Source organism: Rhinatrema bivittatum, chromosome 4 (genome assembly GCF_901001135.1).
Source record: "Rhinatrema bivittatum chromosome 4, aRhiBiv1.1, whole genome shotgun sequence".
Lineage (NCBI taxonomy): Eukaryota > Metazoa > Chordata > Amphibia > Gymnophiona > Rhinatrematidae > Rhinatrema > Rhinatrema bivittatum.
This window is the reverse complement of record NC_042618.1, coordinates 457,883,929-457,909,627: the sequence shown is the minus strand read 5'-3', so window position 1 is coordinate 457,909,627 and position 25,699 is coordinate 457,883,929. Positions and strand designations below refer to the sequence as shown.

Below are 25,699 nucleotides of genomic sequence, written 5' to 3'. Positions count from 1 at the left end.
TAATAAAATGTTTATTATGGTAAATAAATGATTTCCAATCACAATATAGTGTCTGGGAAGGAAAAGCATAGGCTCAGCAAATCGCCAGACACCCTAGGCTAGTAGTCCATGCCAATGTCACAATCTTACAAGGCGTAAATGCATTTTTTCCTGATTTCCTTTGCCAAGTATTGATCATTTCTACATGCGTCATTCTGGCCTGGCTTCCTTTCCCTAGACCATCTGCACCCAAACATTCATTCTCTCTCTTTCATGACCAAATGTTTGTTCTCCTTCTGCACTATCTCCCCACGGCTTGTAGGAGGACATCGATCATCTCTTATCACTATCTGCAATTTTCTTGGTAGCTGTTTTTTCACACAGACCACACATATGTCCCATGTGGGCCATTCCCATGTCCTTCACTTTTTGCTGACTAGCCAACATCCTGCAGCTATTGTCTTTGCTGCTCACATGTGGTGACAAATATTGGCACAAAAGCTTAGTAGGACACAGTTCAGTAAGCAGCTTTATACATTATAAACCCTTTGGGGACAGGGAAATACCTACAGTACCTGAACATAACTCGCCTTAAACCCCCAGCGATAAGGTGAGAGCTAAATCTAAATTACTAATATTGTTTTATTTCCCTCAGAGGATATCAAGTCTGCAGGACAACAAATCCAAGTATCAGCTTTGGAAGGCTGGGTTCTACGCTGTGGTCCACTTTCCTGAACTGGAGATCACAGTTTTATGGGATAAGAAAACGACGATTCATGTCAAAGTTGGACCACGGTGGAAGGTGAGCACAAATCAGACTGCACTAAATGTCAGCTGCTGTATTTGCATGTATGAATGCAAAAGGAATCCATTTCATATGTCCCTACAGAGATTTCTGGGCTACTGAACAAGGATGTGTATGATTTTGGAGAGAAGCCTCATGCATACAGTCCAGTAGGCTGTGAAATTTGCTTTGAACATTATTTTACTAGAATATATTGCTCCACAGAGGATATTTGACCACCTGACAAAATTATGCAATGTTATATTAGTTGTTTAGTACCTTATGACCAGGAAAATTAAATCTAACTTGCTGCAGTTTAAATTTAAGGTAGGCTGACAGAATTTATAGCAACGTTTTATTGAATGTTTTTTTCCAGAATCTTTCCAACCTGTATTTCATATTTAACAAAATACTTTCTTTACGTCTTTATTAGGGATGTGACTCGGGCTTCGGACGATTGAAAATATCGTCGATATTTTCAAAATCGTCAGAAATCGGGGGCTCCCCCAAAACGATAGGAAAACCCCACGATATTGATCGTGGGGGTTCTCTTATCATTTTGGGGGAGGGCGGGAAAAACGGCACACAAAAATAACCCCTAAACCCACCCCGACCCTTTAAATCTAACCCCTTAGCTTCCCCCACCCTCCCGACGCCCCCAAAAACTTTTTACAGGTACCTGGTGGTCCAGTGGGGGTCCCTGGAGCGATCTCCCACTCCCGGGACGTCCTCCAGCTCCCGGGCCGTCGGCTGCCACTAATCAAAATGGCACCGATGGCCCTTTGCCCTTACCATGTGACAGGGCATCTGTGCCATTGGCCGGATGCCATCTTGTGCTCCTACCATGTGACAGGGCTGACCAATGGCACCGGTAGTTCCTGTGACATAGTAAGGGCAAAGGCTATCGGTGCCATTTTGATTACTTGCAGCCGATGGCCCGAGTGCAGGAGATCGCTCCCGGACCCCTGCTGGACCACCAGGGGCTTTTGGCAAGTCTTGGGGGACCCTCCTGACCCCCACAAGACTTGCCAAAAGTCCAGTGGGGGTCCGGGAGTGACCTCCTGCATGCGGACCGTCAGCTGCCAGTATTCAAAATGGCGCCGATAGCCTTTGCCCTTACTATATCACAAGGGCTACCGGTGCCATTGGTCAGCCCCTGTCACATGGTAGGAGCACAAGATGGCGCCGGCCATCCAGTGCTCCTACCATGTGACAGGGTCCAGCCAATGGCACGGATACCCTGTCACATGGTAAGGGAAAGGGCCATTGGCGCCATTTTGAATAGTGGCAGCCGACAGCCCGGGAGCGGGAGATCGCTCCAGGGACCCCCGCTGTACCACCAGGTACCTGTAAAACGTTTTTGGGGGGGTCGGGAGGGTGGGGGAAGCTAAGGGTTAGTTTTAAAGGGTCGGGGTGGGTTTTTTGTTTATCGGCTTGGGCACAGCCGATAAACAAAACCGCGATCGGCCCGATGGAAAAAACCCCACATGTGAATCGGAACCGGAATCCGAACCGATTCCGGTTCCGATTCACATCTCTAGTCTTTATCCCCTGTGGGATTATTTTGTCAGTGTATGGTTTTATGTCTTTTTCCGTAAGCCTTGCTTTTCAGGTTTTTTATTTAGGTGCTTATCATCTATTGTACAAACCATTTAGTTGGGCCTTGCTCAGCTAAAAGAACAATTTCATATATCAAAAAATGTTCTGGGATAACTTTTCCCTCCATACATTTTCTCCCTAGATTCTTTGTTTACTTTTTACTGGACAAATTTAATACATTTGTGATTAGCTGTTGAGGGCTATGCTTTCTTCCTAAGGTCAACGCATTAAAAGTTCTTATCATTTAGTTTTCCTAAGCTATCCTATATGAAGGAGAAAATTCACGTTTAGCTTCCTTTGGGCCTGATTTACTAAGCTTTCTTCTCATCTTATCCTTTGTGTTTCATTTCTTGTTTTGTAAAGATTTATCAAGATTAAAATCCTATGTTTTACACTTTCCCCAGAGAAATAAATGCATAGGTTGATTATACTTGAAGATTGCTATGTACGTGTGGCGCAAATGAAACAGAGTTACTCTAATTGGCAGTAAACGCACCGAGATCTTACTGACCTAGTGCAAAAAAAAAGAAAAATCAAGAAACTAGGTGAACAGTGTAAATCTTAGAATACAAGGACACGGGAAATGAGCAGATGAGGATTCCACTTGTAAGCCCCCTTTGTAAGTGCTGAGGGAATCTCCTTTTGTGGTTTATTTGGCAATCTTTCTGTGACCAGTTTTGAGCCTTTCTATTTTAAATCGGTGCAATAAATCTTGTGACTTTCATGCATGTTTGCCTTGGCCACCAGCTTCATTGTTTTTTTTTCACTGTAAACCTTAGGGAATACTGGCTGGTTTGTGTGGAAATTTTGACAAATACACGTCCAATGACCTGACCACGTCTAACAACATGGAGGTGAGAAATGCTCAAGTCTTCGGAGAAAGCTGGACTGTGGGACAGGTAATTACAGTGCATACATTCAATAACTTGTAAGCAAACTGAATAATACAATGGTTTATTAGAGCTTGTAATCTTTGAATCATAATATAGTATAAACACTATGGGCCAGATTTTTAAACCTATGCACGGGTGTAGATTTGTGCGCACAACCCGGCGCGCACAAATCTACGCCCGATTTTATAATATGCGAGCGCAGCCGCGCGCATGTTATAAAATTTGGGGTCGGCGCGCGCATCGGGGCTCCCCTAGGGCTTGGCGTCAGACCGCTGGCCAGACCGCTGTGCTGGAGGCCTCGGTCCTGCCCCGCCCACTCCCCGCCCATTTTTTCAAGCCCCAGGACATAACACGCGTCCCAGGGCTTGCGTGCATCGCTGGACCTATGCAAAATAGGCTCGGCGCGCGCAGGAGCGGGTTTTTGGGGGTTCACGCGTAATATACATGCGTAACCCTTTGAAAATCCACCCGTATGGGAATATCAGGTAAACTGTGTACAAACTAATATCATTTTTACACATCTGGATAAGAATTGAATGTGGGAGAATGTGGGGAAATGTGTGTGCTCATCTACCCAAAGTGCAAGAATCACATCTGGGCAGGCCAGCATTTACTTGTTTGTTATGAAACCCAGACTGTATTCTCTGTCCTGACCTGGTGTGCACCTCACGCCCACGTGTAATCTTCCATGTTACGTGTGCTGTCTCCATGCCATGTCTGGCCTTACAACTAACCTTATGAGACAAACTGGTGGTCAGAGCCCTCATTAGGATAGAAGACGCTTGCCACGGTGGACTGCTTTTGCAGAGTTCTGCCTTAAAGGGTTAATAGCCCTCCCCGAGGCCAAATAACAGGCTTCTGCTTCCATAGTACAACCAATATTAAGTTGTTATTGAGGCCATTCATCTCTCAGATAGGGAGACCCCGCCTGATATTCCGTCATGTGCTTTGCACTTGTTTTAGGATGTAGGTAGGAAGGATTTATATATTTATTTATTTACAAAATGTATTATACTGCATAAACAGTAAAAAAAATGTTTTACAATAAAGGCGGTTTACGAGATCAACCTACATAAAAAAAAAAAACAGTCAGGAAAGGATTATACCAGTATGCACTTGGATAACCTGAGCTGTGCCGCAGTTTGCATGGGGAGGAAATACCCTTCAAACCCTAGTTCCACAATACCCCCACTGTTTTGCCCTGGTGCATAGCGCTCCGCCTTGTCTCGACTCGGTGAAATATGTCACTAGAACAGTCCCATATCTTTTTTTTTTTTTCAGGCAGAAATCCTTTTTAATTCAGGGCACGTTGCTTATTAAATTAATGGGGCTTCAAACTGAAATCGTTGTGTGCATGACAACTTCTCCATTGAACTGGTTTGCTCCGTCGTAACGTATGAAACTTTTTATATATTTTTTTGTTTGCAACAGTGTAAAAGTCCCAATGAAACCACAAGACCCTGTGAAGTGCACCAGAGCAAATTCCCTTATGCTAAGAAAGAATGCTCCATTTTGTACAGCGATGTTTTCGCCCCGTGTCGAAATGTGGTGAGTTTTGGACTTTATTAAACATCTAATGAAGAGGAGATAGGGTCAAGAATCTCTTGACCTGGAGCGCTCAAGGATCAGTAATCCAGCGTTAGCTTTCTGCTTTTTGAGATACACGCGTTCACACTGGGTGATAAGGCCTTGCCAGGATGGGAGACCGGCCCCCCTTTGCCCTGAATGAGGAGCATTGTTTCACTTCTGAGACATTTTAAAATATGCAGACAACATCTTGTGCCCAGCAGCGGTCCAGATTAGTCACAGGTATCTCCCGTGTCCAGTTACTGTCAGGAAGAGTTTATGGGCTCTTAAGCTCTGCACGGAAAGCTCCCATGGCAGTGAATTGGGGAAATAAAAGGCACTGTCCAGTGTCCACTGCCAGTTCATGCTTTGGCCACAAGTTTGTATCTCCTCTCTCAAGAGCTTTTTCAGATGTCTGTCTCCCCGGATGTGGGAGATATGCAATGGCAGCCTTGTACTTGAATCCTTAATACTTAGGAGATTGATGATGATCTTCCAGTCACCTCCCCCCTACTATTTTTTATTTTGTTAAACTGTGATGAGCTGTTCAGGGGCATCACGGGTGCCGAAAGAGTTACATTCACAAGGTCAATGTTCAAAGGCTTTGTGCGGGTAACGTTTGGAGTTACCTGCGCAAAACACAAGATTTGGAGATCTCGTCCTAACTTCCCTTCTGCCCGCATAAACCCAGTGCGCACAACTCATTGTGGAGTGAATTTTCGAAAGATTTACATGCATGAAATCAGAAGTTACACATGTAAGCTGCATGTACCCGCGTGTAAGCAGTATTTTGTAAAAGCCTGAAGAACACGCATATTACTAGCAGTGCCCAGCGTAAACATTAAAAGGGAAAAACTAAGGGGGGAAGTTCGGAAATGTGCACACAATTTAGAATTTTGCAGTGGCGCACACATAGGCCTTCCCAAACTTGCTCATCGAGTTGCATAACTGAAATCGTACTTCTCTTTTGTCTGCAGTTTTTGGGTGGGAGGTCTGGATGGGGGGAGGGGGTGTGTTCAGGTTGAAGTGTTGGAGGGTCTAGGTGAACCGGTGGAGGTCGGGGAGAACTGGCAGATGAATCGGCGAACTGGTGATTCCAAGCACGCACGCAAGTCAGTGTTTTCATAACCGGAATATGTGCATGGTTTAGAACATACCTGCTTTGGCATACAATGGCAATTTTTATGCACATATGTTGCAAATATTATGTATGCAAAATATATGCACATACATTTATAAAAGGGATGCAGAATGTGAGTGTATTCCTGTATTACAAATATACATGTGCACTGAAACATACGCACAGCAGCAGTTTGGGCAGGTGACAGCCTCCCATTTTCAGTGGAAGGCGGGGGCACAGGTTCATATCATCACTGGATGGCAGGATGAGCACTGCCAACCACCACAGCTCAGGTTGGGTGGGTGGCAGCCAAAGCATCTTCTTTTGGTGGCTTCTGGTGAGATGAGTTCCGCCAGCCCTGCATTGTGAGTATTTTTGTAAAGCTCGCAGGCAGGTACTGGCACTTCCTAGTTTTTGACCTCACAAGATCAACAGCCAAGCAATGTCACCCTATACATTTTGAAAATGCTCACAGTGCCACAGATCAGGAAGGTTCTAGGTCATCGACCTGGCTTTACACGGCAGAAAATCACCACTGCAGACCAGATATAACTGATGTCTGAGTCAGCTGCTTTCATAGTTGTCACAGGGGAATCTTTCTGCATTTTACTTAAAGGCACCTGATCCCCTTTTGCATTTATTGCAACCTCTCTACTGGGATGCCCTGTTTTCCCTGTTTTCTTAGTTTCCTTCAAAGATTCCTCATGATCTTCTGAGCGACTATCGGCTTTTCCCCAACATCTAGTTTAAAAGCTGTGCTATCAAACGAGATGATGGGGGAAAGCTGATAGTTGCTCAGAAACGCATGGTTCGGAATGATTTGTCTTTGAAGGAAACTAAGAAAACAGGGAAATTAGGGCATCCCAGTAGAGAGGCTGCAATAAATGCCAAAGGGGATCAGATGCCTTTAAGTAAAGTGCAGAAAGATTCCAGTGCAGGTTGTTAATACAAACAAGAAACATACTTTGAAATGTCTGTATACAAATGATATGTTACGGTCCCAGTCGCGGGTGTTGTGATCCGGCCCTCACCTCCATGGTCCCGTTCCGCCTTGGGGAGTCTATGGCCTGTTTCACGGCTTTCCCGCAGGAGGGACGCCGCCGAGAAGCCCCTCCGGGATGCCTCCTTCCTAGGCGCGCACGCGCGCAAGACCCGCGCTTATGAAGGCCTCTTCCCGCCACAGAAGACTCCGCCTCATGCCTGACGTCAGACGCGGCAGCCTATGTAAGGCCGCCGCGGATCCCAGAACTTTGCCTTGCAACAGGGATCCTTGCGGTTCCCAGTTGCTCCGAGCCCCGGAGTGTGCTTGCCCAAGCAGCTCCGTTCTTGCCTGAGACTCGCTGCGCTCCTGTACACGAGTCTTGCCTCAGTTCCTGCTTGCTTCCAGTAACCTGTCTTGCTTCAGTTCCAGTCCGGTTCCAGTAACGTGTCTTGCTTCAGTTCCAGTCCGGTTCCAGTAACCTGTCTTGCTTTAGTTCCAGTCCGGTTCCAGTGCCTGTCTTGCTTCAGTTCCAGTCCGGTTCCAGTAACCTGTCTTGCTTCAGTTCCAGTCCGGTTCCAGTAACCTGTCTTGCTTCAGTTCCAGTCCAATTCCAGTGCCTGTCTTGCTTCAGTTCCAGTCCAGTTCCAGTACCTGCCCTGCTTTGGATCCAGACTCCGATTGCCTAAGTCCCAGTGGACGGGCTCCCACGGGCTCCTCCCGGGGGAGTACCGGCTTCCAGGGTGAACTGCCTAAGTCCCAGTGGACGGGCTCCTACGGGCTCCTCCTGGGGGAGTCCCGGCTTCCAGGGTGAACCTCGTCATCCACTGCCTGCCTGGTATCCGCCTCCCGGCCTGTCCCTAGAAGAGACTATAGTCCATCTTCCTCCAGTCTCCCGCAGGCCAGCTCAAGGGTCCACTAAAACAGCTTATTCCCAACATGATAGAAATTAAAAAAAATAAGATGGGAGAGTTAGAGTGTATAGCACTGGATGAAGAGGTTGATATAATTGGTTTCTCAGAGACCTGGTGGAAGGAGGATAACCAATGGGACACTGTGATACCAGGGTACAAATTATATCAAAATGATAGGATGGATCAAATTTGTGGAGGGGTGGCACTGTATGTTAAAGAGAGCATTGAGTCAAACAGGATAAAAGCTCTGTAGGAAAACAAATGCAATGTTGAATCTTTATGAATAGAAATTCCAGGTGAGAAAGGGATTAAAATAGTAGCGGGGGTGTAAAACCGTCCACCTGGCCAGAATGAACTAACAGACAATGAAATGTAAAAGAAATTAGGGAAGCTAACAAAATCAGTAGCAGAGTAATAATGAGTGATCTCAATTACCCCAGTATTGACTGGGTGAATGTTACATCAGGGCATTCTGGAGAATAAAGATCCTAGATGAAATAAATCACTGTTTCATGGAGCAGCTGGAACAAGAACCAACAAGAGGAGAAACTATTTTAGACCTAGTCCTTAGTGGAACACAGGATATGGTGTGAGAGGTAACAGCGTTGGAGTCACTTGGCAATAGTTATAACAACATTATACAATTTGACTTAATAACTGGAGGGAGCACAAAAATGAAATCTACTATGACAGCATTTATCTTTCAAAAAGGTGACTATGATAAAATGAGGAAAATGGTTAGGAAAAACTAAAAGGAGCAACTGCAAAGGTTAAGAGTTTGTTGCGCTGGGAGTTGACCCTTGGCCTGGTACAGGATTGGTACGGCCCTCTGGTCAGACCCGGAGAGCGCCTGCCATCAGAAGGCAGAGCACAGGAGGAGACAGAGGCTAACTGGAGCTTCACCAATAGCAACCCTGGGCTCCCTCAGGTTGAGCCCTTGGTTACCCAGGCCGCCTGGTCTTAGGTGGACCTCGAAGGATCTCCTAGTGAGATAGTTCGAGGGAGTGTCCCCCACCAACAAGGGTGTGCGGTCGGTGTCCAGACAGGCAAGACCAGAGGTCGCAGGAAGCCAGAAGAATGAGTCACAGTATATGGCGAGGATCAAGGCCAGAGTATCAGTCCAGAATGGTCAGCCAAAGCAGGGTCGGTAACAGAGGTCAATCCGGGCATAGTCAGGTCAAGCTGAAGGTCGAGTTCCAGGTGGCAGTCAAGAGTAGTCGGATTTCCAGACAGAGGTCAGGTCAGGCAGCGATCAATAGTCGGGTTCCAGGCAGAGGTCAGGGCAGGCAGCAATCAGAGAGTAGTCAGAGTTCCAGGCAGAGGTCAGGTCAGGCAGCAAGCAGGAGTAGTCAGAGAATAGGCAAATGTCAGTATCATGAGATCAGTCCGAAAGGTACTACCAGGAGTGGAGAGACAAAGGAGCAGGAGACGCTGGAACAGGAGACACAGGAGCAAGACACTGGAACGCAGGAAGGCAAACTAGTTACACTGGAGTGTACGACCCAATTGCCAAGGCTCTGAGCTAAGGGCCAGGCTGTGGTATAAGTACCTTGCATGAGTGACGTCAGATTCGGGCAGCGCCTGAGGTCTTCCCGTGCTTGGGTCTTTAAATCCAACAGAGTTCTGCACATGCGCTAAGGGGGCGGGGCCGACACCGAGGAGGATGCCGAGCCCCAGCGCAAGGAGAGCTGCGATGCTGAGGGCCGTGAGGGAGCCGGGGACGCCCGTGGAGGATGCGGTCGGGGTCGGACAGGGCAGGAACTCGAGGCCATGCTGGTAGAGGGTCATGCCAGGTAAGCAGACCCGGCCGCAGAGCCAACGCGGCCGGGAAGTGCAACAGAGTTTAGCTCAGGCATGGATGTTGTTTAAAAATACCATCTTGGAAGCCCAGAACAGATGTATTCCATGAATTAGAAAAGGTAGAAAGAAGGCTAAATGACTACTGGTAAGAGAGGCTATAATGTCTAAAAGAACATCTTTCAAGAAATGGAAAAGGGATCTGAATAAAGAAAACAGGAAATAGCACAAGCAAGTCACATGCAAAGCATTTATAAGAAAGGCAAGGAGAAAATGTGAAAAGAAGCTTGCCGTGGAAGCAAAAACTCATAATAAAAACGTTTTTCAGGTACATTCAAGGTACAAAACCTATGAGGGAATCAGTTGGACCATTAGATGATCAAGGGGTAAAAGGAGCACTTAGGGATGACGAAGCCATAGTAGAAAGACTAAATTAATTCTTTGCTTCAGTATTCACTGAGGAGGATGTAAGAGATACACCCATGCCAGAAATTATATTCAAAGGTGATGATTCAGAGGAACTGAAACAAATGTCAGTGAACCTGGAAGATGTACTAGGGAAATTGACAAACTAAAGAGTAGCAAATCATCTGGACCAGATAGTATACATCCCAGAGTGCTGAAAGAACTGAGAAATGAAATTTCAGACTTGCTATTGGAAATTTGTAAATTATCATTATTTATTTATTTATTTATTTATTTATTTATTTAGACATTCCATGTATAGATCACAACGGTTTACAAAGTGACATTCATAATTATAATTCAACAAAAAAAGAAAGATTGTTTATAGAGGTGGTGATCACAGGCAGGCATTAGTATGTATCAAGTGAAATTTTCTAGTATTTATTAGCAATTGATCTTGTACATAAGGCAAAGTGTAAGGGTAATTAAAGTGATAGTTTTCACATCTTAGTCAGTGGGCTGTTATGAGAATCTTTCATTCTCTAGTTTTATTTATTCTTCATGATTCGATTATGTCCTTCTTGTCTTTGTGGCTCTGTATGTTCTGATGTTTTTAAATTAAATTATATGCATTTTTGAATAGCCATGTTTTTAATTTGCATTTAAATGTCTTTCTATCTGGTAAAATCCAAACGTCTCAGGCAAAGAATTCCAGAGCTTTGGTCCTGCTAAGGAAAGACATGATCTCTTATTTGATTCATATGTGTGCTCTCTATTGTGGGAATTGTCAATAGTCCTTTATTTTGAGATCTTAGTATTCACTGAGGATTGTAAGGTTGTAGTGTCTCCCCTAATAAGCAAGTGTTATTGGAGTGAATGATCTTGAATATTATCATTAGTTCTTTATAGTAGATTCTGGATTGTATTGGCAACCAGTGCAGTGACATCAGCGAGGTTGTAATGTGATCATATTTCCTAGATCCTATTAAGAGTCTTGCTGTGGCATTTTGTAATAGTTGAGTGGTTTTAGGTGACTTGCTGGAAGACCTAATAGGAAGGAGTTACAGTAGTCAAGATTTGAGAAGATTAGAGTTTGCAATACAGTACAGAAATCCTCAAAAGTTAATAATGGTTTTAACTGATGTAATATACGCAACTTGGCGTAACCTGTCTTAATTAATTTACTGATGTGCATTTTCTTTCTCCACTGCCTGGTGGTTCCTATCCCTAGTCATCCCGGGAGCCCTGTCGTCATCGACCTGGGACTCCAGGAGGGGCTTATTTAATTCAATCTCTAGTGGCACACAGGCTGGGACTTCAGGGGAGAGCTGCCTGCTGACCTGCAGATTTGCTGCTGGAGACCTGAGCTACCTGAAGCGGTTTTTTCCTCTGTTGCCTGGTGGTTTCTGTCCCTGGTCGTCCTGGGAGCCCTAACGTCATTGACCCAGGATGCCAGGAGGGGCCTATTTAATTCAATCTCTAGTGGCGTGCAGCTGCCGCTGGTGTGCCACCAAAAGTGTGCACGGCTTTGCTGAAGCCCGGTCATCTACTTGTTGTACCATCAGAAGATTTTTGCAAGTAAGTCTGTTCTCTGGCATGTTTTTTGCTTTACCTTCTCTGGTCGCTGATCTTCTCTGGAAAGAAGAGAAAAGGAACTGTTCATTTCTCCCCTCCTAATCCTGCAGTTCTCTCTTCAACGTCTCGGTTGGCCATTGATGGGTTCATGCCGTCTTTGAGTTCTAGTATTCCCTCGGGACTGTTTCAGCTAGACAGGGTGTCTCCTGCCGCTTCTTCTGGAATTTCCATCTCCCTCAGCCCCGACTCCCGCTTACCTCCTGGATTGGACTCTGTGTCATTATCTGGTTCTCAGGAGATCCCGGTTCAGCCTCACGGTCATGTGAAGGTTTCTCCTGTGGTGGGGGAACCTGTAGTGATGGCCTCTCAGGTATCTGCTGTGATCTCTAATGATCCTCTGGGGACTGTAGCTTCTAGCTCCTCACCACTTATGTGAGAGACCTGCACAGATTACCATGGAGACACTTTGGATTACTTTTAAAGGCCTGGAACATTCTTTAGGGACCAAATTTGAAAATGATACTGCAGTTGTTGGCCAAATTCAAACTTGGATTTTGGGGCTAGATTTAGTTACAAAAGGGAATACAGAAGTTATCTCTCAAGTGGAAAAGCAGTGTGAGTCACTGGGTAAATGTGAAGCAGCCCTGATTAAGGGTCAGGAATTCACTCAACATAGATTGGAAGCTTTAGAAAATAATTCTGGGAAATTAAATTTAAGAATACTTCATTTTCCTAAGTCAGTATTTCTTCGATTGAAGTACTGAGGAAATTTTATACTGAGGTTCTTTAAATGCCTCAGGATTCAATTCCTCCTATTATTAAGGCTTTCTATATACCCTCTAGACAGGCTGCTTCCTTATCCAGTAGTCCTATTCAACCTAATGTCCAAGATAACTTCAAGACTCTCAGACTGGAATTCATGGGACTGCTACTTTACTTGCAGTATATGCGTTAGGGCACGATAGAATCTGGATGATGAAAATGTTTTTTCGTGCCTGTGATAAAAGTTTTTGTGGCCAGCAGCTAGCTCTGTTTCCTGGCATGGGTAAAGCGATTCAGCTTAGACGGAAGGCCTTTTTTGTTTAAAAAACGTGTGGTTGAATTTGGTGCATCATTTCTTTTTCAATTTTTTCCTTGCAGATGTATTCTTAAATTAGGTACACTGAAATATATTTTCTTTTATCCTGATCAGCTGGATGGTTTTTTGCAGCATAGAGAGAGACCCTTGCTTATTCCCTCTTAGACTAGCATTCCTATTGTGTCTATGATATAGCGGATTGTATTTGTTAATTGGGAGCTCTTTATTTTCTTCGTTAACTTTATATGTTTACAATAAGTCCCCAATTTGAGGTCTTAACGACGATGATCTTGCTAATTATTTTCTTTGTTATTATTTTTCTTTTTATTCTCGTTCAATATTCTGTAATGTCAGTTTTGACTTAAATTGTTAAACTTATTGAAAAAAATAGTTTTATGTGATTTTGCTTTCTGCATGTTTTATTTTTGTGCCTCACCTTAAACTTTTGGATACGTGCGGCTTACAAGTCTTTTAAATAAATAAATGCAACTTCTCATTTCTAAAGCACGGTTAGACATGTTCAGAGCTGTACAGATACACATGAGGGGCAGTTCCTGCTTCCTGGAGCTTACAGTCTAATCATGAGAAAAGAGGGAAGGATTTGAAGCTCTGAAGTTAAATAATTTCCATAAGTGAACAAGAGGCAAACATATTATGTTACAGAGATGTTTCTGCACAGTGGAATTAAATCCATGTGTAATTTCCTCTAGAATGTCTCTCCTTTTCTGCTCTTCCAGCCTTCAACTACATTTGCCGGACCTCCACTAGATGGCAGTGTGTAACCTGACACCTCAATAATGGGAATCAATAACCATAAACACCATCTGATTCTAAACTGTAGCATTAATTGTTTGCAATGTCATCTATTTCATATACATACAAGCAAAGAATCTATTTTACATACATGTTTATTTTTTACTCGTTCTATTACACCTTTCCTATTTGTATAATGCATTTATATAATACACAGCTTTATCAAACAAGTACAAAAACATCTACAATCAGACACAACGTGGATATGTCAATATAATCAATCCATTATATGATTCACATATACATTGCCATACGGACATATCCTGACCCTTAACACCAATAATATCACATATTCATTCACACATCATTCATACTCATAAAACCTATACCCCCATAAAATACAGGATTATATATAATTACTCGCTCTCTAAGCATTAAATGTAATAACTCCATCCCATCTAGTTAGATGTTTCCATTCCTTTACTCCAACGAAGTTCACCCCTTTTCTTCAACGATGTTCACCCCGATGTTCACCCCTTTTGTCCAATGATGTTCATCCCAACAAGGTGCCTTTTTTCACCCTACTAGGGCTTCTTCAGGGGAAATCCTTAACCAACTCTTTTAAAAGAAAGGGATGTTCCCATTCACAGCTGAGCACCTAAAACATACATATATATATATAAATACCACACCCTTCAATAAATCTATTACTTAAACAATCCCACACAAGATATAACCTTTAACATAAGAATACTTACTACATTCAAAAATATCCCAAATATGTCCGAAAACTCCCATTAGATCAGTCTCCCATCATCCACTAAAAATACATACCATATTGACACCTCCACTAAATTTATGAAAATATAACATTCTCTATTATCTCATATCCTCGATCACAGATATATATAACCAGTAACCGCACTACAGACCTTATGAAGCCGTCAACGAGCTCCACTCCAACCCCGACTCACAATATTTTAAACAATTCTTTTCCTGAAATGCAAACCAATAATACTTTAATAAATGTAACCTGTGTACCCTGAGTGTGTAACCTGAGTCAGGAAAGGACACAATAACATGCGTGTGTGTGTGAGTGTCTGTAGGGATCTTTGTTTTCAGTTTTTATTTTATTTTTCCTGGTAATTTAAGTGTTTATCATAACAAAATAAACAGGAGAACAATTTGTGGGGAAAAAAATCGAGTCCTTTTTCCCCCACTGATTTTTCTTCCATTTTATATAAACACTGATAAATTCCCAGGGAAAATAAAATAAAAACTGAAAACAAAAGTTGTCTACATGTGAGTTACCTGATTCAGGAAACATAAAATTCTGTAGTCTGCTTTTTTCCATGTTTTCTGTAATAGGAATGTTGAAGAGAGTATTATAATTCAAGTTTTCAGAAATATTAAAAGTTGTTGGAATCGTGTATGACTGGAAACGCATTCAGAAGCACAATCATTTCTCTCCCTTTTTAACAATTTCATTTGGCAGATTGATGTCACTTCGTTCATCAAAAACTGTCATACAGACACGTGCAATTGTAATCTCGGCGGGGACTGTGAGTGTCTGTGCACGAGTATCTCTGCTTACGCTCACAAATGCTGCCAGCAAGGAGTAGCAATTCACTGGCGATCCCCTACTGTCTGCCGTGAGTACAGTCATTAATAACTTGAGAGTTGTCAGCCTGCTAGCAGGGATGTACAGAGGCGGAATCCTGAAACTTATCTTTGCGGCGCTCCACTGAATTAAGCAGTGCGTTGCCCGAGAGAGGAGATGTCTCCAGGATAATAGACCCAGACTGGGGGCTGGGGATTGAGGAGCCTGTGGTGTAGCTCATGTCACCGTCTATGGGAGAGGCCTGCCTCCGGTTGGGAGGATAATAATGCTGGGGGCCAAGAGCAAAGCACTTTCCCCACGGAGAAAACTGAGACACTGATGCAGCGCAGGGGATGGATGCAAGCCCTGACGAGCTGAATTGCAAACTTTTGCCCCACTCACCGGTCAGCTGTTGCGACAACTATCCCCTTAAATAATGATTTCTGGTCCCCTTTCTGCCTTCTCTCCCTTTCATAATTAGTCATGTACGCTATGGTTTGCGCTTCTGTCTAATTACATATCGACTGAGGCATTCCTCGCCAGGGAACATCTTTCCTCCTGGTCATCGCTGTTTAATTAGAGAGTGTGCCGTGCAATGGTACGATCCTGTAACCATCAGGTGAATTGTCAAAGAGCCACCTGACTTTGGCAGCTGGGTGGCTAGATTGGCCCCTTGGAAAGTTTTACCAAGGCTGGGAGACTGAATTGAGCAGCTCACAAAATGGGTGGCCCACAGGGCAGGGTTTAATTGGAGGAGGGATTTTAGCCTGCCTAGGCACTGTGATAGCAGGCCTTGACTGGCCAGATTGATCTTTTTCAGTTGCACACTGTTGCTTACCGTACTCGGCAGCAATCTGGCTGGCTTAAGCCGTGCGCTCTGCCTCCAACCTCCACCGCCACAAAAATGTAGCCCAGTGAGATTATTCCACTGCAGCTGCTTTGGGGCAGAGGAGGCAGTCAAGTGTGTGTGTGTGTGTGTGGTGTGTGTGTGTGTGTGTGTGATGCAGAGAAAACAATTAAAAAGAGAGAGTTATAAGGTTCCCTAAAACTGAGTTTTTCTTTATTATACATGCTATTTTTTTGAAAGCCAAAATATTCTGCTCACCTGGATAGCAGAATATTTTTTCACCTTGAAAGCTGAAGTACCAGTCCAATTCTTAAGTGAAAATAGCATCCATTAAGTCAGGCACAGGCCTTTCGCAGGCTATAATATATTTTTTTGACCAAAATGGTTTGGGGAAATTTTAAAGCTGATTTAAGTAAATCTCTCATCAGTTTTTATTTTGCTATTAATGGGTTGAGAGAGAAAGAGAGAGAGAGAGAGAGAGAGAATGCCTATGGATTTTGAATCTTCTCATTGGCTATAAAGGTGCCTGGAAGTTGAACAAAGAAATTCATCATGGCGGGTCAGGACTGGATCTTCCCAGACAGCTCTGTCCTTCCAGCAAGCATTAACAAATCCTTCTGACACCAGATTTACAGACTGTGATTTTGATAGTTTATTGTTACAAGTCATAGCATCCACAGGCCCAGCTGATCAGAGGAGCGAGGGGCCTCCCCCAGGATAATACCCCAGGTTTTCCGCACCGCCACTGAGCCCACGGGCTGCTCCTGATAGCATACCTTTATTTTTGGGTCCTGCTGCTGTATATTTAGCTGTGTCCCTTCACTTGCACCCAGCAGCAGAAGGGTTAATAACCTGTTCTGGGCTGCTGACAATTAATTCACCATTGCTGTTTTCTTCCACTGCCTATGAAGTCCTAGGAACATTCTAAGAATGTGATGTAGTGGAGGGGGGGGGGGGGGAGTAGGTGGGACACAGAGCTCTCTCTCTGCGATGCAGCTGGGTTACCGGCTCATTTTCCTTATGTTATGTCATCTGATGCGGCTGCGGCTGGCCGATATGGATCATGAATGAAGCTTCTCATGTCTCTTACTTGTGTATCCATGTTGTCTTTCAGCCTATGACTGCGAGTACTTCAACCAAGGTAAGCAGCATTTCTTTGAAGAAACACATTACCGAGTGCAGCTTCGTTATCATGTTCTGGTCACATGCTCAGCTGGTTTTGTTTTTTTTTTGGCGTGGAGATAGTAATAGAGGGGGGGGGGGGGGGGGGGAACTAGGATTTTTTTTTTTTTTTTAAACAAATCTAGGGTGACTGAATTACTCAGCCTGGAATCTGAGGATGGGAAGGAATGCGAACTGCAGGTTTGCATTTCTTCAGATCCCTTTCAACACCTTCCAGGAGAGTTGCATCCCTGTCTCTTGCCAGGTGGGAGAGAGTTTCTCAGGGTGTCTGCACATGCTTTTCTTCCTTACTGAAAGTGTGAGATTTAGGTGTGCTGGGGGCAGGAATATGCATGGATATAGTGGAGAAGATCCTCTTCCCCCCCCCCCCCCGGACTGGCGCACACTTTCCGATCCCCACCGGTAGCGGGCACTGGACCAGGATTGACTCAATGAGAGCCTGTGCACACTCTTCCAGCTGGGTCTGATTTATCAAGGGCTCCCCCCCCCCCCCCATGGCATATAGAAGAAACAATAAACCAAGCCAGTAATTGCTTCTCTGCAAACATGACACGTTTTGTAACTTAACACAGCCTTGTTTACTGTAATTACAAATCCATTAAATCACGTGAACAAAAAAGTCCGATTGCTACCTAGGCATGACTATACTGCTCTCCTGCATCCTGTGGGAGGAAGGTTGAACCTCACCAACCCTGCCAGCCCTATCCTCGGGTCTGGAAAACATTCCTGAGGAATTCTCCCTTCCACTCAGCCTGCGTCCACGGCACTGTCCTGGAGAGAGGGGAGGAAGGGATTCACGTGGACCTGCAAGCACTTTTCTATCCTGGAAAGGATCCCCCCCAGACTCCTGTACATGCTTTGCATTAAAATTGTGTTATCATCCAGCTGTGATTGCCACAATTTCTGGGGGGGGGGGGGGGGTTTGTGCTCTCATCACAATCCAGAAAACAAGCTGTGCACTAACTAAGTGGCCAATGTACTAGGCCACGCTGACCCTACTGCGGGTTTTAACTCCTGTTTAAGTGCGGGTTATCTGGTGCTATTTCCCTGCAGTACAAGGAGGCACGCTAGTAGGGAGGCTGCCCGAAGCTGGGTCCTGTCACCAAGACCCGGGTCTAGGTCCAGTTCTAATACCAGAACCCAGCCCAAAGCTGGATCCTGTTACTGAGGACCAGAACTGGGATTAGGCCTATGCCTGATGTTGGGCCTGGCCCAAGGCTGGGTCCCATTGCTGAGGCCTGGGTCTAAACCCAAGCACGATGCTGAGGCCCAACCCAAGATTGGATTCAAAAGCCAAGACCCAGACCCAACCCGAGATTGGGGCCCAGCAATATATCAAAATGATGCAATCTGTTCTGGAGAAAGGCACCACAGTGAAGCCACTGCACTGCATCCTTCAGGTGGACGGTGCTATTTTTATTTAATGGAAGAAAAACAAAATGGTGGAAGGCCTGGATCTGGGCCTCCAGACCTAGGCCCAGGCCCAATTCCAAAGCCTGGCTGCACATCAAAACAGTGCTGCTTGCTCAGAAGGAAGGCACCATAGTGATGTCACTGCAGCGTGTCCTTTGGGCAGACAGCATCATTTTTATTCAACAGAAGAAGTTGGAAGGCCTGGTCATGGGACTGGGCCTTAGTAATAAGACCCAACTTCGGGCTGGTTGGACCAAGGTCTAGAGCTGGGTCTAATCAATGGGACCCATTCTCAAGCCAGACCCTAGTTTTAGGCCTAGCCTAGGACCAAAGCTGAGCTTTGGTGATGGGACTAGGTTTGTGTGTTGAAACCTGGCATTGGCCCTGATCCTAATGATGTGACCCAGTCTCTGGCTGGGCCTGGTGTTGGGCCTGGTCCTAGACCTGAATCTCAGTGATGGGACCTGGCCTCAGGCCTAGGCCTATTTCTGGGCCTCAGTGATAGGACCCAGCCTCTGGTCCAGGCCTTGGTGATGGGACCTGATCTTATGCCAGTCACGGCATCGGACCTAGACCTAGGCCTGGGCCTTGGCATTGGGACCCAGCTTGAAACAGGCCTGGTGCCGGACATCAGCCTCCATGATGGGATGGGCCCATGTGTTGAGCCTGGACGTAGGCTTGGGTCTAGGCAATGAGACTCAGGTCCAGTGCAGTTTTTCTTTTACATTGAAGTCAATTGGGCCTATGGATTGCTTCCTCATTTTGACTTCACTGTAAAACAAGAAAACAAATGACATGAACAAACAAAAAAATGTTTTTCATTTGAGACGAACCTGACAAATGACTGTGAACTATGAAACGAATGAATGAACCGAAACAAGTATTTTGTCTCTTAACAACCCAGAATACACAGCAAAATTTCTTATTTCATATTGTGTCATTTTCAATCTGAAACTACACAAAAATCCCCGAAAATTAATTTATCATTTAGCATGTGTTAAAACCATTTAGCATAGGCTAAAAGAAGAAATGAAATAAAAATAAAAAAACCAAAACAATAAAATTACTAGATAAGCAAATTAAAATGAACATTTTTTTAATGAACACCCCTATAATTTACTGTTATCTACATCAGTGACATTCCGAGAAAAGCAATTGGGGTGTGAGATGATAGAAAATGGTTCCCGCAGATGCGTAAACTCTTTCTTTGAGGACATACCCTCCTTCACATATATACCTTGCCCAGACTACCCACAAAGTACCAGTAAGCAACAGAAGGACATGTATGAATTTCCAGTAATGCTCTGTGAGGTTATGCAAACATTTCAGAACTTGTGCACCCAAATTTAACGAGTGATTTTAGCATGCACTAAAATTAGCAGAGTATGCACAAAGGTCCTAATGAAGATATTGGTGGATCCATGATACACATTTGAGCTTTTCCACATATATATAAAGGCATGTTATATGCAGATTAGGCATTAGCAGACAGGTCTGTTCTCCTTCATTCTCTTTTTGGTGTGTGTGCTTATTAAAGCCTAAAATTTAAGACCGGCCTTGGGCCAGGTGTTAAATAGCTCACATGCTATTTCAAGGGCTCAGCTGCCAACAAGTATTGTGGCTAAAAGATGAAGGTGATGGAACACTTCGCAGTATATTTATTTATTGTAAAAGATGTATATTTTGCTCTAATACAAGAACAGTTCAAGGTGACTTACAGAAATAAAAACAACGCAATTCCATGACAAACAAGGACATTTAAAGACTGACCGAAGGCAAAAAACGTTCACTCTCTAATAATTCTATCAGGTCACATAGCATGAGAAGATTCTGATGGTCATTATTGTTATTGATGTGGTTCAGCCCCTTCCATACTCCTTTCTTTCACCCACCACATCTTCGCACTCTGCTCTTTCAAGACCCTTACTGACACAGAAGACAGACAGACTGAAATACACACTCACGTCTGCTTTGTTCTCTTCTGGAATTCTCTCCTTTTCCCATCTCTTCTGGGGTCCAGAATCTCTCCCGCTTATCTCCTTTGCACTGATGATCCCTATGGGTTGGGCTTACTTTGATACAATTTTGAAGCAAGGAGACTAGGGAAAGGAGGACTGTGAATGCGTAGCTTCTACATGCTAGTTAGTGAATGGAAAAAAAAAGCATTAACATGCTCTATGTGCATATGTTGCGGAGACTATTTTTGCATCTACATGCTAAAATTTAGTGCATCTCCCATTAAGTGGCCTTTTAGTGTGCCCGTTAATTTTTACCAGTGCAAAAATACTAAACCTTTTTTTAGTGCAAGAGTGCATAGGTCCTTTAGTTCCTTTTTTACCGGGACATTCAAGAGCAGGATCAAACTAGAGTGCTCCAGTGTGGGCTAGAAAATATAGAATGGGGACATTTCTAATTGTGGGATGAACTACAGATGCAAGGAGATAGCTACCTATAGGGTAGGAACTTTAATAAGTAATCTGAGTGAACAGCTACTACATTGCAACCTTTTCCCAGAGTAGGATTTTCAATCAGGGCAAGAGTGTGACAGTCAAGAGGTCCCCAGGAAAAGACGAGAACAGCGGCACCAGAGAAAGCTAGAGAGCTCCCACTCTACAAATTCACAGGCCGATACAGTACAGTGCGCTCCGGTAGAGCGCACTGTTAGCCCAGGTTTGGACGTGCATCCAACCCCCCCCCCCCCCGAAACTAATAGCGCCCGCAACATGCAAATGCATGTTGATGGCCCTATTAGTTATTCCCGCGCGATACAGAAAGTAAGGCCTGCCCAAAGGCTGGCGTTAATTTCGGCCGGCACCGGGGAAGTATACAGAAAAGCAGAAAAAACTGCTTTTCTGTACACCCTCCGACTTAATATCATAGCAATATTAAGTCGGAGGCCCCAAAAGTAAAAAAAAAAGTAAAAATTAAAAAAAAAATTAAAAATCGGCCTGCGGCCCGCAGGTCGGAAGATGGACACTCAGTTATGCCCACTGACAGCCACCACTCCTGTCAAAAAGGAGGCACCAGGGACGCACTAGTGTCCCTAGCGCCTCCTTTTACCGTGGGCCCTAATTTGCATAGGCCACCCTCCTGAATCTCGCACCCAGGAGAGTGGCCTGTGCGCGCGCCGGGAGAGCGGGCGCTCGCCGGCTCTCCCGTGCGTCTTTCTGTATCAGCCTGCAAGTTAGATGAGAGATACAACACTAGCTAATATCTTCAAACCATAGCTTGAGAGATGTCAGGAATGTGCCCGAAACCTAGACTTAGGGTACGAGACACTCTGAATGCCAGTTTATTTTTCCATTCAAGACCTCCCTGCTGTGGACAATGATAAATGGTTGACAAGCCTAGCTGGCCTCATGCAAGAATCTTGTGTGCCCCATGATACAATAGGATTTCTTTGTTTATGTTGAACATACACTCAACTCCCTTCTCCAAACACCCAAGAATGGAATAGAAAAGCTTTACAATACAAAGAAAAATATAAACATTTTATTTTACAGTTATGTTATCCTAAGTTTTTTACCATTTTTCTTTTGTCAGGGCTTGGAGAAGGACCCTACATCCTAGCTAGTTATGGTCAAAGCGATGTCGTTTTAGGAGCCAATGTTACAAGTAGGAAGATATTCCCCTTGCCAAGGATCAGTGCACAAGGAAATGTGTTATTTTATTTCATGATAACCCCAGGCCTTTACAAAGATAAAGATCTATGTAAGTATTCTTTATGTCATGAAAATGTCTACTTTTGTTTGAAAGCGTTTGTAGAGGCCTCTTTAAGTCCTGATGCAAAGCACGAGTTCCGACAACTTATTACTTAGTGCTAGTCAAGTTGGAGTGAGGTGCATAAGTGTTCTCCTGCTCAAACAGGCCGATTGGACGTGCGTTTTGGATGTGCTAGCTTTACCCCTTATTCAGTAAGGGGTAATAGAGCGTCGAAAACGCGCGTCCAACCCCCCTGAACCTAATAGCGCCCGCAACATGCAAATGCATGTTGATGGCCCTATTAGGTATTCCCGCGCGATTCAGAAAGCAAAATGTGCAGCCAAGCCGCACATTTTACTTTCAGAAATTAGCGCCTACCCAAACGTAGCACAGGTGCACAGAAAAGCAGTAAAAACTGCTTTTCTGTGCACCTCCGACTTAATATCATGGCGATATTAAATCGGAGGTCCCGAAAGTTAAAAAAAAGTTTAAAAAAAAAGCATTTGAAATCAGCCCGCAGCTCGCAGGTTGAAAACCGGACGCTCAATTTTGTCAGCGTCCAGTTTCCGAACCCGTGGCTGTCAGCGGGCTCGAGAACTGATGCCGGCAAAATTGAGCGTCGGCTGTCAAACCCGCTGACAGCCGTCGCTCCTGTCCAAAAAGAGGCGCTAGGGACGCGCTAGTGTCCCTAGCTCTTCTTTTTACCGCCGGCCCTAATTTAAATATTTTAGTTTACTGAATCGCGCGCACAGGACACTGACCTGTGCGTGTGCCGGGAGAGCGGGCGCTCGCCTGCTCTCCCACGAACTTTACTGTTTCGACCTGAAAGAATGCATGCCATACTGTGACTCTCAAGGAAGAGAAAGAGCTTCTGCCCCCATCCACAATAACCTCTAAGAAGCAGGAGATCATAGGGGGCAATTTTCAAACTGCAGTGGGACAAAGCTTGCGCTACATTTTCTCCCGTGGTTTTGCGCTAAACGGTCTACACACTGAAGAACACCAGGCACAATTCTAGCTGTATGGAGGGAAGGAAATTATCAGACAGCTACTTTATGCACATAAATTGCTATTGCGTAAAATTCTTTGAACATTCTCCTCCTTATTAACCAAAATCAGCAACAAATACATTTCATCATTTTATTTATTTGTGTCCAAGGATTTCTTCTTTATGCTCTATATGTATGTACTAGCCGTTAAGCCCGTAACAACGGGCTACATTAAAAAAACATTTTCGGTCCATTTCCTTCTCCCTCCCCCCTCCCCCTCTATTCTCCCTCCCTCTCTCCTCCCCCTCTATTCTCCCTCCCTCTCTCCTCCCTCCTCCCCTCCCTCTCTCCTCCCTCCTCCCCTCAGTCACTCCCTCCTCCCTCCCCCTCCTCCCCTCTTCCCCCTCCCCTCAGTCACCCCCTCCTCCCCTCAGTCACTCCCTCCCCTCTCCCCCCTCAGTCACTCCCTCCTCCCTCCCCCTCCTCTCTCCCCCTCCCCTCAGTCACTACCTCCTCCCTCCCCCCTCCCCTCAGTCACTCCCCCTCTCTCAGCTCATTCACAATCCCTTCGGATGGCACAAACGGAAGGTCTCTGGGGGAGGTCCCTCCCTCCCTTGTGCGCGTCGCCGCTACTGCTCCTCGCCGCCGCCACCGCTCCTCGCTGCTGCCGCCACCGCTCCTCGCCGCCGCCACCGCCATGTTTTCAAAGAGCTGATGCTCTGCTCTGACCGACGTGTTCGCCCGCACATGCGAGGTAGAGCTGCTCTCTAGTGCGCATTTGCGGCACGTCAGTCAAGCCTCATTTATCTAATAGATTTTTTTTTAATTTTTACAGCATTGTCTCTTGTCTCCTTGGAATCTGCTGAAAGACCAAATTACTTTCTCTATGTCCACGAGAATGAAGCTGTTAGTTTGGAGCTCTGGGAGTCAAAGTTAGCCTTTCGCAGACGAGCTACATTCTTTCACCACCAGGGCCTCTGGATTCCGGGTTTCAGTGCCTTTGAATTATACAGCAAGAAAGGGTTCTTCATCATAGCCACGGCATCAGAGGTCAAAGTGTCAAAATATGATAATTCGGAAGAGTTCAAACACTCCAGTAGCTTTAGCATTGAAGGTAAGTTGGGCGTTGTCTCACTAGTACAGGAAAATCCAGTTGGGTTTTCAGGATATCCACCAAGAATATGCATTGTGCAGGGGTATCAAACTGCAATCCTGGAGGGCAACAAACTAGTCCTTCAAGAATCTGCATGCACTGCCTCTGCTATATGCAAATATGTCTCATGCATATTCATTAGTGATGTACTAAGAACCAGAACATAAGATATGCCATGCTGGGTCAGACCAAGGTCCCTATCAGTAGTCAATCCGGGTTGCAAATACCCGGCAGATCTCATAAAATAGATCTATTTCTTGTTACTCACCACCAGGATGTTTATAGACTTTTCCTCTTTTAAACCACACTATGTAAGTTGATTGTGCGCTAGGGATGTGAATCGTTTTAGGACGATTAAAATTATCGTCCGATAATTTTAATATCGTCTTAAACCGTTATGGAACACAATACAATACAGATTCTAACGATTTATCGTTATAAATCGTTAGAATCGTGAGCCGGCACACTAAAACCCCCTAAAACCCACCCCCGACCCTTTAAATTAAATCCCCCACCCTCCCGAACCCCCCCCAAATAACTTAAATAACCTGCGGGTCCAGCGGCGGTCCGGAACGGCAGCGGTCCGGAACGGGCTCCTGCTCCTGCATCTTGTCGTCTTCGGCCGGCGCCATTTTCCAAAATGGCGCCGAAAAATGGCGGCGGCCATAGACGAAAAAGATTGGACGGCAGGAGGTCCTTCCGGACCCCCGCTGGACTTTTGGCAAGTCTCGTGGGGGTCAGGAGGCCCCCCACAAGCTGGCCAAAAGTTCCTGGAGGTCCAGCGGGGGTCAGGGAGCGATTTCCCGCCGCGAATCGTTTTCGTACGGAAAATGGCGCCGGCAGGAGATCGACTGCAGGAGGTCGTTCAGCGAGGCGCCGGAACCCTCGCTGAACGACCTCCTGCAGTCGATCTCCTGCCGGCGCCATTTTCCGTACGAAAACGATTCGCGGCGGGAAATCGCTCCCTGACCCCCGCTGGACCTCCAGGAACTTTTGGCCAGCTTGTGGGGGGCCTCCTGACCCCCACGAGACTTGCCAAAAGTCCAGCGGGGGTCCGGAAGGACCTCCTGCCGTCCAATCTTTTTCGTCTATGGCCGCCGCCATTTTTCGGCGCCATTTTGGAAAATGGCGCCGGCCGAAGACGACAAGATGCAGGAGCAGGAGCCCGTTCCGGACCGCTGCCGTTCCGGACCGCCGCTGGACCCGCAGGTTATTTAAGTTATTTGGGGGTGGGGGATTTAATTTAAAGGGTCGGGGGTGGGTTTTAGGGGGTTTTAATGTGCCGGTTTTTCGATTTTTCGATTTTTCGATTTTTTAACGATTTTCACGATTTTTCACGATATTTTACCCCCCCAAACGGCAACAATACGA

At 45.2% G+C, this 25,699-nt stretch overlaps 1 protein-coding gene across 1 annotated transcript in view; it reads left to right on the top strand.

Moving 5' to 3' along the window:
* OTOGL (otogelin like) overlaps positions 1–25,699 on the top strand; it is a 205,429-nt gene that overhangs the window by 88,143 nt on the left and 91,587 nt on the right. The window contains exons 27-33 of the mRNA XM_029597118.1: positions 635–781; positions 3,142–3,261; positions 4,687–4,803; positions 14,938–15,094; positions 17,004–17,030; positions 22,028–22,195; positions 24,011–24,289. Coding sequence (XP_029452978.1) covers positions 635–781; positions 3,142–3,261; positions 4,687–4,803; positions 14,938–15,094; positions 17,004–17,030; positions 22,028–22,195; positions 24,011–24,289 — 1,015 coding nt within the window. The remainder of the gene's footprint in view (positions 1–634; positions 782–3,141; positions 3,262–4,686; positions 4,804–14,937; positions 15,095–17,003; positions 17,031–22,027; positions 22,196–24,010; positions 24,290–25,699) is intronic.